Source organism: Meriones unguiculatus, chromosome 1 (assembly GCF_030254825.1).
Source record: "Meriones unguiculatus strain TT.TT164.6M chromosome 1, Bangor_MerUng_6.1, whole genome shotgun sequence".
Classification (NCBI taxonomy): Eukaryota; Metazoa; Chordata; class Mammalia; order Rodentia; family Muridae; genus Meriones; species Meriones unguiculatus.
The window spans coordinates 109202309-109217225 of NC_083349.1; the positions used below are offsets into that span (position 1 = coordinate 109202309).

A 14917-nucleotide genomic window follows, 5' to 3' on the forward strand; every position below is an offset into this window, starting at 1 on the left:
TTGGCGTCTGCAGGCCAGGTAAGGAGGGAAAGCCGGGACTCGCCAGCTCTGCTTCTCATCCTGGGTTGCCATTTGTGGCTGTGTGACTCAGGGCAAGTGGCTTGCCCTCACTGGCCTCATCTACTATGTACAGAGGGAGGAAAGGACCCAGTTGTTTCCAAGGACACTTCTCAGGTCTTGCCCTCATAGTCTGTTCCAGGATGATGTTGAAGAGATCTGGATCTTTTGTGAAAATTCCAGGGGAAGCCAGGGTTGACTCCCAGGGTTCTATACAAGGCTCCCAAAGCATTCTGATAAGCCCTAGGGGAATGGAGTAGTCACATGTGCAGACACTGGTGGGGATAAGGTGAGTGGATGGCTAGGCAACAGTTAGGGTGACCAACGACAGAGGAGCGGGAACCAGAGCCTGGTCTCCATGGACAGCATTTATTAGGTGCCATTCTCAGTGTGAAGACAGATGGGCAGGAGCTGCTGAGGGGGGCCAGGGCAGCCGCAGCCTGGGGACTTAGGGGCTGCCCGGGTGAGTGTGGGGCATGTCACCCACACATATTGCATATTCTGTGGCAGTGTGCCCAGGCATAAGGCATTGGGGAAGCAGAAAGGCTGCCTGCAGTGGGAGGGGGTGAGACAGGAAGTGACAGTGGCCTTCTAGTTCCCTAGGCAAGACCCTACAGGAGACCAGCAGTCCCCCATGCTCAGACCCCTAGGGCCACTCTGCTGCCTTCCCCACCCTCTCTGTAACTTTGGTTGTGGCTCCCTCGGATCTGACTCTGACGGGACTCGACCCCTCGAGGGCAGGGTCACACACAGGACAGAGGCAGCCAGCACTGCCTCCAGCCCAACATAAACACAGACAGCACCTCTCCAGCTCCTGGGTCCTATTCCCCTTGGCCCATAGGCCGGCTCTTCCACATGAACACGGGGTACACAAAGGCCAGCTTTTTTCCACCTGAGCATTCCCACGGCCTGGAGGACATGATGGGGCTCCCTCTCTCTAGCTCCCCAAATGGTCAGGCTGGCCTTACTCAGCAGTATGGAGCTAGGCCTGGGAACAGTGAGTGGAAGGCAGCTCTGGGGAGGGGGTGGTGGTGGGAGGTTTCCCTTCCCCCTTTTCACAGTTCTGGGGATGAAACTCGGGGGCCTGAAGCACACTAGGACAGTGCTCTACCTCCGAGCTACACCTAGAGCCCCACACATACCCTTCTGCTGTCCTGGGCACTCTCCCGCCTCCAGCTTGTCCCCGGTGGCCAGCCAACAGTCGGCCACTCACCACCTGGGTTGCAGGTGGAGGAGGTAGAGGGCATACCAGGTCCAATACCTTCTTTCCCCTGGAGGGGTGTTCCTGGCTGCAGTGGAAGGAAGCCTCACTTGCAACTTAGGACGCAGGTGCTCTGGCTTCTAGGCCAGAGGTAATGTCCCAGGGCATACCTGTCAGCGTCTGGGCTGCTCTGCCCAATCCCTGAACTTGCAAGAGTTCCAACTCCTGGCTTTTAGTCCATGAGACTCAGTCATGCTTACCTTGGTCCCAAGGACTTCCCTGCCTGTGAACGGAGACAAGGGTCCATTTAGAGCCGCAGTCTCTGGGCTAAAGAGTAGCAGAGACAGAGCACTGGCAGTGGCTCTGGCTGGGCCTTTTGATTCTGGTTTAAGCCCCAGCTCCCTACACGATGCCAGGGTGCTGCCTGCAGGGGCTTTGCTTCGGAGAGCAGGCTGAGCTGGAAGGAAGAGCACTTGGGCTGGGAACAAGCCTGCAAATTCTTGTTCCCCTTCAAGACTTGAATCACCCTGGGCAAGTAATTTTTTTTTTAACCTGTTTTCCTCTTCTGAAAAATGGCCATAAGAACTGCCCAGGTGACTTAACCAGAGTTATTACACTCAAATGAATGAGTAGGTAGGATGGGGTTTCTGGTGCTAAAAATCACTATAAATGGAAGAGGAGATGAGCAGCAGCAGCAGCAGCCAGGGACAGCAAGCGGGAGACTGTTTCAGATTCCAAGGGCAGTCCTGGAGGCTCCCAGGAGCCTGAGAGTGGTACCAGGCCCCAGGTAGCTCACCTACTACTGATGTTTGCAGAATGGGAAGCCACAGTTTTCGGCACTCTCTTCACTCTAACTCCTGTGGCCTGCCTTTTTTTTTTCTTTCTTCCTGTCCTGCCCTCTGGGGACTAGCTTTAGGGACTGCTGGGGTTTCCTTTTTTTTTTTTTTTTTCTTTTTCTTCCATAACTGCATAGCCATGCAAAAAACAGAAGGTAGTGGACACAGAAGGCGGTGAGAGGCTTGGAGACAGCTGGGGATGAGAGAGCAAGGTGGGACCGAGTGGGGGAGGGGTGACCTGGACAAAGACACCCTAGGCTTTGGAGAGCCCAGGGGAGGTATAAGTAGAGATGAAAAGAAAAGAAAAGAAAAAAAAAAAACCAAAACAATACAGAAAACAAAAAAACCCAAAACCGAGAACATTAGTGCCCATACGGAGGTGAGGGGTGTGGGCCCAGCAGGGCCTCTGAGGACTAGGGAGCTTCTCAGCGGCTCCCAGTGGCTGCTCTCCCCACCTCCCCTACCCCCCAAGTTTCACATTTCTCGGAATTCATCAGGCTCTGATGGGGGCTCCAGGGATCCTCAGAGCCCGGCCTCCTGCTGGCTGGTGCAAGCCCGCCCAGTTGGAGATCTAGGGGCTGGGGAAGAGTAGAGGTGGTGGTGGCGGCGGCGGCGGGTTGGGGACTTCCCACGGGGGGCCCCCCCGAAGGCGTCTTTGGGAGGCGGCCTCCTGGCCAACTCCTGCGGCTTCTGCAGGGAGGCCCCTCCTCTCCCCCCGCCCCGCCGGCTCACAGGTGCTCCGGGCCTGGCTGCGGTTCACACCGAGCTCCTGCGCTTCATGAGGCTGCGGAAGGTAACCAGGCTGTGTAGGCCCGTGGACACCGAGCTGATGGCCGAGTGCTGCGTCCCGCTGCACAGGCAGGGGTGCGAGGGCGTGTCGCTGTAGCGGCCGCCGCCTCCCGGCGACGAGTGGCTGTGCTCCACGCACGTGTCGGAGGTGGAGAGGTCCCGAGGGATGATCATGGGGATGGAGTACTGCATCTTCTCGCGGCTCTTGTACCAGAGGCACGAGCACATGGACTGGAAGTGCAGCACCTCGGCGTAGACGTTGCGGAAGCCGCCGCCGCCCACGCCCACGCCGCCCGCGGCCGCCGGGCACAGGACCGGGTCGCGGGGGCGCAGGCCGTCGCCCAGGCTACCGCTTAGGCAGCTCAGGCCGCCCAGGCCGCCCGCCTGGCCGTTGTGCGTGAGCAGCGCGCGGTGCTCCGCGTCCCGCTTCTCGTCCTCGGCGTTCATGGTCATGAATCGGAGCACCACGAGGTTGAGGAAGGCGCCGATGACCGTGAGGCCGGTGAGGATGTACACGAAGCTGAAGGCCACGTACTGCGGCTGCGTCTGCAACGCCTGGTCCTTCTGCAGCGCCACGTAGTCGCCGAAGCCGATGGTGGTGAGCGTGATGAAGCAGTAGTAATAGGCCTGGAAGAAGGTCCAGCGCTCGTAGTAGGAGAAGGCCGCGGCGCCGATGCACAGCGTGCTGACGCACGACACAAAGCCGATGAGCACCATGTTGGCCATGGACACCTCGGCGTGCCGCATGCCCAGTCCCTTCTTGGCACGGTGCAGCAGGTACCTCACGAAGGTGTTGATGCGCTCCCCCAGGCTCTGGAACATGACGAGCGTGAGCGGGATGCCCAGCAGCGCGTAGAACATGCAGAACACCTTGCCCCCGTCTGTGCTGGGCGCCGCGTGGCCATAGCCTGGAGAGATCCGGGGAGAGGAGAGAAAGCACAAGCTGTGGGGCCGGCCAGGCAGGGGTCCCTCCTCCTCTGCCCACTCCCTTCCCTCTCCACTTGAAGGTTCTTCACCTGCTCCCCCCTCCACCCCTCCACCCCCTACCCCCCTTCCTCACCCCACTTTTTTTTTTTCCTGCCTCTCCGAATATAGACCAGGCTGGCTTTGAACTCACCACATTGATCTTCCTGCCTCCCTTCCAAGCGCCGGGGTTACAGGCACACCACCTTGTCCGCCTCACCAGGCTATTGAGGCTACCTTTTCAACACGTGAGCACATCCGTGCCCGGGTGCTTTGGGCTAACCTTTTGTTTGGAACACCGGAAGCACTCTGGGATGATCCTCCCAAAAGGCAGAGACTTTTCAGGTCACACTGCCAGGAAGTTTAGCAATCTTGAGTTTGAACTTGAATCTGCTTTCTTGAAAACATGGGTGTCTTGTGCCTCGTGGGGGGGGGTGGTTCCTGGTTCTGCTGGGGAGTTTGTCGGTAGGCAGCTGACAGTGTGTGTGTGTGTGTGTGTGTGTGTGTGTGTAGAACAGGCTTCTGGTCTAATACCTGGGGGCTCTGCCATGCCCCCTGCCCTCTGTGGGCCCCAGTGTCAGTGGCTATGGGGCAGGTGGTTGGATGGAACGGCTTCTGATGCAGTGATTCAGAGGGAAACTGAGGCACTCAATGGCCTCTTGCTGGTTTCCCTGCTGCAGCCAGAGTTTAACGGGTGCAGTTTCCTGGGCGGCTGGCCTAGCAGTGCCCTCGCCCCAGCTGGGTGAATAAGTACGTGAGAGGGTGCACCCGCCTGAGACTGGGGTCTTTCTACAGATTGGGTCCAGAGTTAGGCTCTGCTGTGTGCATGACATTGCCCTTGGCAAGGAGGGGTCCAGGTCTTTCAGGTGTGTCCCTGTCACCAGGTAGGCCATCTCTATGGTCCCCTACTCTTCTGCCCCAACCTTCCTCATCTGTGCGTGTGCTTCTCTCAGAGGCCAGCCAGGCAGAATCAGAACTGCTTCTCCGAGCTGACCATCAAATGACTATGGAATTTCTGCCCCACACTGGGCAGAGTAGTGCATGCCCGAAACCACAGGCCGAGGCAGGAGAGCGAGAGCTGGAGAGACAGTCTAGGCTGCAGAGCAAACCCTTCTCAAAACAACATCTTCCTGGCCACCGGGGGGGGGGGGGGGGCTGCATGGGCCCATCCTTGGGTATAAGTTCTGGCCTTTTCACTAGTGGTTTTGTGACTTTCTCTCTTTGATCATGTCTCTTTATTGGAAAATGAAATATTTTGTTCTGGCCACTTGCTTCTCCCACCAATCCAGTGAGCGTAAACACTTCAGTTTTTATTAAGCGAATTATGAGAATGAAAGAATGTGAGCAGGCTTTCCAAGTTGCTCTCTTTTCTGGGTCTTAGGAAATCTCAACCAAATGCTGTGTCTTCCAGGCAGTCTTCCTGGGTTCCTCCTAGCTGAAAGTGATCAGTGTTTTATTTGGGTGACTCTGAGAAGGCTCATCTATGAATTCTAGTGCCCACAACTACATAAAGCTAAATATTAACTTGGGGGTTGCCCAGGTGAGCCTGTAATGGCCCCCTCTAACTTCTATCTTCTAAGGGAGTCCCAAATACACATCATGACTACATTGCAGCCCGGGATATTACGAGTGTTTTCTGATCTGAGTTCAAATCCTCCTGTCTATATAAAACTTTTCTGAGCCTTAGTTTTCACATCTGTAAAATGGGGCTAATATATCCCAGCAAGGGCTTTGGGGGAATAAGTGAGATAATGTATGTAATGCACTTAGCCTAGAGCCTGGTACATCTCAAATGCCCAACAACAGCTCGCTGATTAACAGTGGAGGAGGTGGCAGAGTGCTCTCACATTTCTAAAAGGTTGCCAGGCTTAGGAGTAGCTGCATTCCAGTGGAGCCACCTTTGCCGGCCTAAATTCTAAAGCTTGAATTCTAAAGCTCAGGGAGGTCTGGGAACAGATGTTTGGGGAGCCAAGGCTTCAGGACTGTCCTTAGAATGGCTCCCCAGCCCCCACGGCGGCATCCAGCCAGTGGCTGTGTCCCTTCTTCTGCCAGGGGCTACGCAGTCGAGCTGTTGAGCCACGGTGCTGGCCCATCTGCACCCCAGCAGGGTGAGAACAGATTGTGCACGCCAGCTCAGCCCCGCAGCCAGACCACAACTCACCTCGACAGCTGGGCGTGCTACCAGCCTCTGCAGCTTCTCCTAGCCTTCCCTGTCCCCCAGACCAGCGTCACACAGATAGGTATGGACCCCCATTCCTCCCTGGATACGACACTGGGGCGGAGCTCCACACAGAGTGCAGAGCGTGGTTATGGCCCTGGCTGTGTGACCCCGGGCAAATCTTGTTCTGTCTCTGGGCTCACTTGCTTTCTGTGCACTTGGGGTCCAGAGCCGTGACCTAAAGTTGCTATTCCGTGCCCTAAGCACTTGTTGGAACTGCATCCGGAGCAAAGGAGATGAGGCTTGGGGAGCCTGTGGGGTGTACAACTGTGAGGGGCCCTTGGGAAAGCACCTGAAGATGCAAGGTCCTGTGTGTGTGTGTGTGTGTGTGTAGCCATCCATAGCCCCTCCCAGAGGAAGGAACCCTTCTATACCACCCGTCTGCCCCGCACAACTTGTCTTGGGTTCCATTAAAGACTCCTGTTCTTCTGGAAAACCCAGTGCCCACCTGCCTGGCATCCTTTGCCTTTATACACAGCTTATACAACAGCTCTCCTGCTCCTCCCTGCTGGCCATGGTCCTCAGGCACTGCCCTGGATCCTCACCTGGCACCCAGAAGTATCCTCTACGTCCCTCTACGTCCCTCACAGCACTTTCCCCCTCCACCCTTCTGCTCCTGCTCAGATCCCCTTTCCTCCCGGGAAGGCAGTACCCAGAGCCTAGCTTTAGCCATAAGTACACAGCCAACTTGGTGACTCTCAGATTGAATGACTCATGCAGGCCTGACCAGAGGCTCCTACCAGGGGTGGAACCAGAGCCTGACCTTTGTGGGGCAGTCGACAAGGCTGGCCCTCACTCCCTACCACGAGCCAGGCTCACTAATCAAAAGCTCTTACCCTTCCAACACCATTTTAACTTTGCCCTCATGAACATCCCCCAAGGTCACGCTTGTGACTGACTGTTCTGCAGCTGGAGTTGAGACGTCTTGGAGGGTCTTTTTGAGTAAGCATTTCTCACTCTGCATTCGTGCCAGTGCCATGTCAAGAAGGGAAACTGAGGCCCAGAGAGGAGTGTATTCCACACGAGGCCTCAGCTTCGGGCACTATCTGGAGCCAGATGAGGCACAAGTGGGAACGGGAGGGTGCTGCCGGGAGATGCCCCAGAGACAGAAGCTTTTCATCCTGGGGCTGAGGGTAAGCATGCCTATCCCTTTGTCTGTCTTACTGTCACTGGGTGGAAGGGCAAAGGAGCCACGAGGACCTGCTGACGTGGGTGCCTAGCTTGGAGGACTGCCAGCTAGGGTGGAGCCAGTCCCAGGGGACCCTGGACTTCTGGGAAGTCACCGGGAGTTTGGCCAACCCTGTACCCCTGCAGCAGGGAGGCAGTGTGCCTAGTTTGGCTTTGCAAGGGAGAAGGTAAAAAAGAATTACCCATTGCTGCTTCCTCAAGTCTCTGGTTGGGAGGGGCTCTACTAGTCCCTCCGGGCACAAGCACACACACACACACACACACACACACACGGGCTGGTCTCTGAGGCTGATTTTTTTGTGGGTACCGTCTTCCAGTACTTGGGCCAAACAGCTAGAACTCATATCCCGAGCATAAACCCTAGTGCCTGCCTCTCCAAGCACTTGGTAGGCTGTCCCGGTCTTGTCCTCTCCCCATCTCCCATCCTGACTCTATCACAGGTGGGCTCTTAGTAATCGTTTGCTCCAGTCCTCGGGTTGTATGGATAAGCCATGGAGGAGCAGGGAGGGAAAGCAACCTGTCAAGGCCTAAGCCAGCTCAGCCCTGCAGCCAGACCACAACTGTGCTCGGTCACTCCGCCAGGGCTGGCGACACCCCATGGCAAGTGACTTAGCTAAGAGATGGGCCTGGGCACGGAATCCACCAGGACCAGCAAGATGGCTTTATGGGAAAAGGCGTTGGCTGCCAAGCCTGATGATCTGAGTTTGTTTCCTAAGACCCACATGGTGGAAGGAGATCCCACAAGTTCCTCTGACCTCTATACATGCACCATAGAATATGTGTGCAAGCATACACACATACAGGCACAAAGGCACACATATATACAGACACAGGTATGCACACACACACACATGATAAATAAATGTAATAAAACTCTAAAAAAAATTCAACTGAGGAGGCTGTGGCTGGACATAAATGTTAATTATTAGCATAAATATTTTAGGGTAGCCTCAGGCCTCTGTTCTCATTTCTTCCTGGTGTCGGGAACTCAGCCATTGGTTGTAGCACTGGCTTCCAGAGGACCTGGGGGTGGTGGTGGGGGCTGGAGGGGCTGGGCCCTCCCTCTTACTTCTCCCAGTGGTCTGGCTCCTCCTACTCAAAGCAAAACTGTAAGCGCTCGCTTGCTCGAGGTAATGGCCTGGTCTTGGCCACCTGCTCCCACTGGCCTCAGGAGCATGCTAGCCTGCCTGCCTGCCTGCCTCCCTGCCTGCCTCCTACCCTTGGCCTAGCTGGCCCCAAGGTGGGCTCCTGGCCACAGCTCGAGTAGAGCAAAGTGTGTGGAGATGGATGGCTGGAGGCTCGGGTCCGCCCTGAGCTCGGCTATGACTAGCTTTATGTCTTGGGCCGTCTCTTCCCATCCCTGGTTCCCACCCTGCCTTTTTTTTTTTTCCACTTTCCTGAATGTCTTTTAGTGTTTCCTCTGTTCACCCACCCACTCACAGGATCAAAGCTTCTGTTTGTGAAGTGTTGATCAAATGCAGTATTTTACTACATGGAACAGGCGCCGGGCAGATGATCATTAAGACTCTAATTAGTTTATTCCCCCATCAAAATCAATTAAGAACACACCTGTCAATCAGAACTTCAGATTAGCATGAGATAATTGATTCTGTGAAGCTGAGTCAAGTTATCCTTATATGTTGGAAACGCTGCAGATAGGTAGGGAATCTGCTGCTCAGGGTAACAGAAAGAGCTCAGGCTGTGCAGCCAAACAGCTCTTAAACTTGGACAGGCTCCGTAACCCTCTGAACCTCAAGTTTTTCACCTATGAAATGGTATCGATACCTATGAAGGTATCGACCTCGTCTAGTTCTGGGGATTTGGTGAACTGGTAGGTTTGAGATGCGAATGTGAATATACTTGGACCCCTAAGATTGCATGCACATCCTAGGTGTTTCTTAAGGTTAACTTCCTTAGATACCAGCTCTGTGGTATGTTAAGGGTTGGATAAGGAAAGGGTTGCTTGACTCAATCAAATTGGGGAAAACAGAGACTAAACAGGATTTTTCATCACGTGGCTTAAGCGTCACAGGGTCATACCTAACTGTGTTCTATGCAGAGCTGGGAGAATGTGTTATATTTCTCAAGCATTTGATCACGGAACATTTTCTCACGCTGCTGATGGCGAAACTGAGGGTTCCGATCTGAGCACAGCTTGGAAAGCACTCCTCTGTCACACCAGGAACTTCTAAGGTCTTTCCTCCCGGTCAATCTCTGACTCTGGGTCTCTGATCCCATCTCTGGGCAGATTAGCACCTTGGCAGTGCCTGGCTATACCCTGTCTCCTAGCAGACCTGCTTATCTAGAGTAAATACGGCCCTGGCCAGGGCTAATGTTTGTCCCCGGGGGGAAGATGAATGAGGTGGCCTGTGGTCAAGACACCCAAAGGCTTTGCACACTGGGTTGATGCTGGAAATGGAAGGAGAGGCCGGCCTGTGGGTGCTGCCTGGGTTTGGAAAGCAGCAGGAAGGCAGTATGGGCTCTGGGGAGGCTCCCCTCCAGCACGTTGGAGGAGGGATACCGGAAGGCCTTGCTTTCTGTGTGTGGAAAGGGGCAGTCAGGCTTGAGCCTCGAGTACCTGGAAAAGGGCATTTAGGGACCTCAGAGCGCAGTCTGGGGACAACAGCAATGTGGAGATAAGACACAGGACCAGAATGGGTGCGTTAAAGGAGATGAGGTGGAAGGCATTTGGCATTGGTACCTAGGCCCTGCAAGGAGGCTGGCCTAGTGGACATTGCAGAGAGTGCAGGTCATCTCTGGCCCTTTGGGAGATCCACTCAGACACCATCTTGTCTCCGAAGCTCCTAGGGCTTCCTCAGAGCACCAGAACGTCGCTCCCTCTGCCTGCTCATGCCCTCCTTCTTGTGCACTCTTTCTACAGAGGAGTCTGCAGGGTTCTGAGCCCTCAGGTGGTGGTGAGTCCCTGTGGTGTTGTGCACAGAGCCTGGTGGGGGCGGCTGGTCAGCAATTGCTGTTCTACCTGGAAGACCGAGTTCTAGAAGGTAAAGGCTCTGGAGCAGTCTGTGATGGTGACCCCCAAATACTAGCCTCCTCAAATTCCCAATTGCAAGGAGAGGTGGTCATCTCAGGATCTTTTGTTGACTCATAGCCCTGGTCCTTGCTATACACCCCTTCCCCCCCTTTAAAATGAGGCCAACTCAAGGCCCCAAAATAATCCTACTGCTGCAGGCCTGGCTCAGCCCAAAGCTAGGTCTGCGAAGCCACAGGACTCCAGGGAGCTGGGTGGGGATGAGCATGAAGAACTGGGTCTGGGGTTTGTCACCCTCCAGGCCAGAACAGTTCTGCGACAAGGCTCCCATCTCTTCTCTCCACCCTGCCCCTTCCCAGGGCCTCTTTGCTCCATCTTGGTCTCTTCATTTTCAGCGCCTGGCCCCACTCTGTAGCAGTGGGCCTCCTCCTGCTCCTTTCTGACTTCCTGGCTTTCGCCCCCTCTCTTGAGCTGTCTCCTTCCCACAGGTGTCTGTCCCTGTTACTGTCTGGGGACCTCTTAGGCAGAAGAGCTCTGGCACCCCACCCCCAACCTCCCAAGCCTATGTGGAATGGGGGGGAGTTGAGAGGGAGGGTGCTGGTGTCATGGAAAATCCCTGCAGCAGCCAAGGTCAGTGTTTGCACACACAGTCTGGCCTGCAGCCAGGCCTGCCTCGGGCTCAGCTCCTTTGGGCCATCCCCACCCCCCACCCCCTTAGGCCGCCTTTGTGCAGGGGCCTCATATGTCTAGAGCAGAGGCTTCAAGCAGGGGCTTTAGGAAGGGCCCATGCTGCAGTGTGGGACATTAGGTGGTTTCAACATGCCCATTTTACAGAGGAGTAAACTAAGGCCTAGAGGGAAGCAGAGGACCAGATCCACACCACAGGTCTCTGACAGAGTGAGGACTAGAATATCCTGGCTTACCCTCTCAGCCTTCCCCAATGCTGCAGAGAGGAGCAGCCTTGTTCACGCCACAGGGACAAGGAACAGTAAAGGCAAGATTAACAGTGCCCTCCGATTCAAGGGTAGCTTACTGTTGGGCTACACTCAAGACTGGAGAATGTGGCCAGGAGACGTAGACCAGATGATCAAACCAAGGTCCTTGATCTCACGACACACCTTCCACTCGAAGTAAATCAGATGAATCCCTTCAGAGGAACACTTGAAGGTTCAGTGTTTTCCCCAAAGCGGAGGTAATTACGGCACTCACTGTCGAGAGAGGTGGCCGGCCGGTTTGGGGAGTGTTTAAGGTAGGGGCAGAATGAGGGATGGAGGTGAAGACCCCGGTGACACTGTCATGAGTAGTAGGGACCAGCAGGTTCTCCCAGAAGACCAGTCTCACATACACAGCAAGGTCCTTAGAGATGCATCTACCCGGGACCCTGAGGTACCACTTCCAGGAATCTCTGCTGGGAAAATAACCAGAGATCCGAGCAAAGATTTATGAACGCAGATGTTTATAGCAGCATTTTCATTGTGAAAAATTGTAAACACTCCAAATGGTCACCAATAGGCTTTAGTTAAACATATTAAGGTATATTTATGGGGTGGAGGACTGTGCAGCCATTAAAGCGCTATTCCTGAGGAGTCTCTTAATTACATAGAAAAACCACTGTATTATGTCAACAACAGTAGGCACCGTGCTTTCTGTATGGCGGGGTCCTATCCTAAATCTATGAGGACAAAAAGTACGTATGCATAAATGCAGCGGAAAAGCTAGAGGTGTTGCGGAGAGCCACACAGAGTTTATCTGTGAATAATGTGCTTATTATTGATTTCAGTTTTTCTTTTCACACAGTTTTACATGCTCTACAGAATGTTTTTCTTTTTTTTTTTTTTTTTTTTTTTAGTACTGAGGGCTGAGCCACATGCTAGGCAAGTTCTCTACCGCTGTGCTCTCTATCCCCCAACCCTCTATTACCTTCACAGGCAGAAGCGCATTAGTGATAATAACAATAGTAATCTATGTTATTATTAGCCAGGGTCTTACCACATTGCTCTAGCTGGCCCGGGACACCTAGGCTCAAGTGACCCTTCTGCCTCAGCCTACTGAGTGCTGGGACTACCAGCATGCACCACTGTGTGGGCCTAGTCAAAATGACAAAAATAACTGTATCTAACAACAGCAAAATCTTCCTGGCATAAGACCACCAAGAAGTTTGATTGCAAAGCGAGAGTTGTCTTTTGGGGCAAGGGTTAATGTTTGCAGGGCTCAAGAGCAAGAAACTGTAGCTGGGAGGCAATGGGCAGCCCTGGGCAGCTTCTGAGTAGGAAAGGGGCAAATGCCCAAAGAGCTATCACTGTGAATTTCCTCACACCCCTGTGTGGAGACGGAGCATGGGCATGGCAGTGGAACATGGGGAGCAGAAGGCTTCATTGGGGTTCTTCGGCATAGCCTAGCTGACGAGTGTTGAAGCCTGAGCTAGAGAGGAGCAGAGAACTCAAGGGTTAAGGAAGGGCTGGGGGGGGGGGAAAGAAGGGACACAGTGTGAGGGATGCCCCTGCGGTCAGGGGCTAAACTATAAGCTACCTGAGACTGGGAGGGGTGTGAGGCTCCGGAGGACACTGCTACATGGAAGGACAGACACCCTGGGAGTCCCGGGAAAGCTAACACTCCGTAGGCCCCTGGCATCCATCTTAGTTCAGCCACTGTCCCAGGTGCTGTGACAGAGGCCTGTGGCCTATATGCATCTTAATGGCCAGATAGACAGCTGTACTGTGTGGCCACAGGCAAGACCTTGGGTCTCCCTGGGCTCCGAGTGCCTTTTATGGGCTACGAAGGAGCTGTCCTTAGGTCGCTTAGCATCTAGCATTCTGGACTTTCAGAGGAGCCACAACTTCTAGTCCCAAACCAGAGAGAGGTCTCAGCAGCAGCCATCTCAGGGGATTCTTGGGTGCCTGAAGCAATGCCTGGGCCTCTGGCTGCACCTCAGGCCACAGCCAGCATTGTTCAAATGCACAGGAGAGGATGAAAATCTGAACGATACTGCCTGGCTCAGCTTTGCACAGTAACAGTTCTTGAAGTGGGTGGGGGAGGGCAGCCAGAGACCCAAATGCCAGCTGTCTGTGCCCCCCCCATCCCCGATAACCTCTCTTCACAACAGCTTCTCAGAGTCAGGGGGAGGCAGCCGCCAGTCTAGAGCATTTTGGAAGTTCTGCTGGTCCCAAGTCTCCTACTGTTTTCTGAACCCCAAGGCACCCAGATTTCTATTTTTACTCCTAGTTTTACAGACTTGCCTTCAGTCTCTCCCTTCCTTTTGCTCTTTTACCTCCAGATACTTCCTAGTCATGTCTCACTTTGGCCTGTCTGGTTTTGGGGCCTCTGGATGGCGACTCGTGCTTCTCAGTAACTCAGCCCTGGCAATAGCACTGGACCCAGCCACATGTTTATTGGGCATTTTGGTTCCAGGTGCACACACACACCTTGATCTTCTCAGAAATCTTGTGAGAGATGGCTTATCTCCACTTGACAGATGAGAAAACTGAGGCACAGAACATTTTCATAATACCTACACTCCTGCCACCCCACCATAGCTGGTGAATGGCAGTCAAGGGACATGCTCAGGCCTGGCACTGTGGGTGACCTAGCTGACAGCACCATGGATTGTGAGTTCTAGAAAGTAGTTGACCAAGATCTCTAGGGAAGGAGACATAGATAGGCTGGATAATTTGTCAAGGCCATCCAGGTCAGGGACAGAGCTAGGTCTCCTCAGGCCACACCCTATTCTTTTTGGTTCTCATATCAGTGATGCCCTGGGCTTCTGGGGTCAAGGATCAGGGTCCATGGGACATCTGAATGGGACTTTCATGAACTCTTCTCTTACTGTTTCTGAAGAGGTAGCATCAAGGGATGGACAAGTAGCTAACCACTTGTTAGCTACTTGATGGACAAGGAAGTAACTACATCTATAAAAATCCTTCCTCTCCAGCCTCCCCCACCAGCAGTGGGTCCAGGCTCCACCACCAGCCTGAGGCAGAGAGCAGAAGGTGGCAGGTTGAGATTGTGGAGGAGCTCAGTGTCAGTCCTGGAAGAAGACACTGACCTCTGGCAGAGGAAGGCTGGGCACCTGGGGGGGCTGGGCCGGAAGCAGGCACCCCAGAAGGCCGTGACGCTCTGCCAATCTCAAGAACGTCAGGTGGAAAATCAGTATGACAAGCATGGCTTCGTCCCCTTAGCTTGCCGTAATTGATTAGCTGAGCCAACCTTCCGTTAGCACCTCTGACTTTGTACCAGGCACACGACTAAGTGCTGAGGAAGGATGCAGAAATGGAATAGCCAAGTCGTAGTGCTTTTCGAGAACAGACTGGCTGGCAGGCAGGTGGGAGGAAACCGAATGGCAGAGAGCTGCCCTAGGAAGCCAGGAGCCCTGGGAGTCGGTGCCAGGGGTGGGGACCTATCCCCTGAAAGTGGGACCAGGAAGCCAGGACAGGGAGGCAGAAGGTTCAGCATCTTTGCAAAACCCTAATAGCTGGGAAAGCCGTCTGTTCTGCTCTGGTGGCCTCTGGAGGTGGCCCTGGACACCTGTAAGCAATACCCAGAGCCAGGGTGGACATCTGGCTCATGTCCATAGCAACTTTCAGTCTTGGATGTCACTTTATATTGGATCAAGGTCAATATCCGGGGTCATTCTTTGGTCCCGCTCTTCCTTTCTTGTTATTTTGCTTCTCCCCATTAAC

At 54.1% G+C, this 14917-nt stretch overlaps 1 protein-coding gene across 1 annotated transcript in view; it reads right to left on the minus strand.

Moving 5' to 3' along the window:
- Positions 1 to 405: 405 nt before the first annotated feature.
- The window catches only part of Kcnk3 (potassium two pore domain channel subfamily K member 3), a 37207-nt gene continuing 22695 nt past the window's right edge, over positions 406 to 14917 (minus strand). Inside the window, exon 2 of the mRNA XM_060365105.1 lies at positions 406 to 3791. Within this exon, the coding sequence (XP_060221088.1) occupies positions 2851 to 3791 (941 nt within the window). The 3' untranslated portion in view covers positions 406 to 2850. The remainder of the gene's footprint in view (positions 3792 to 14917) is intronic.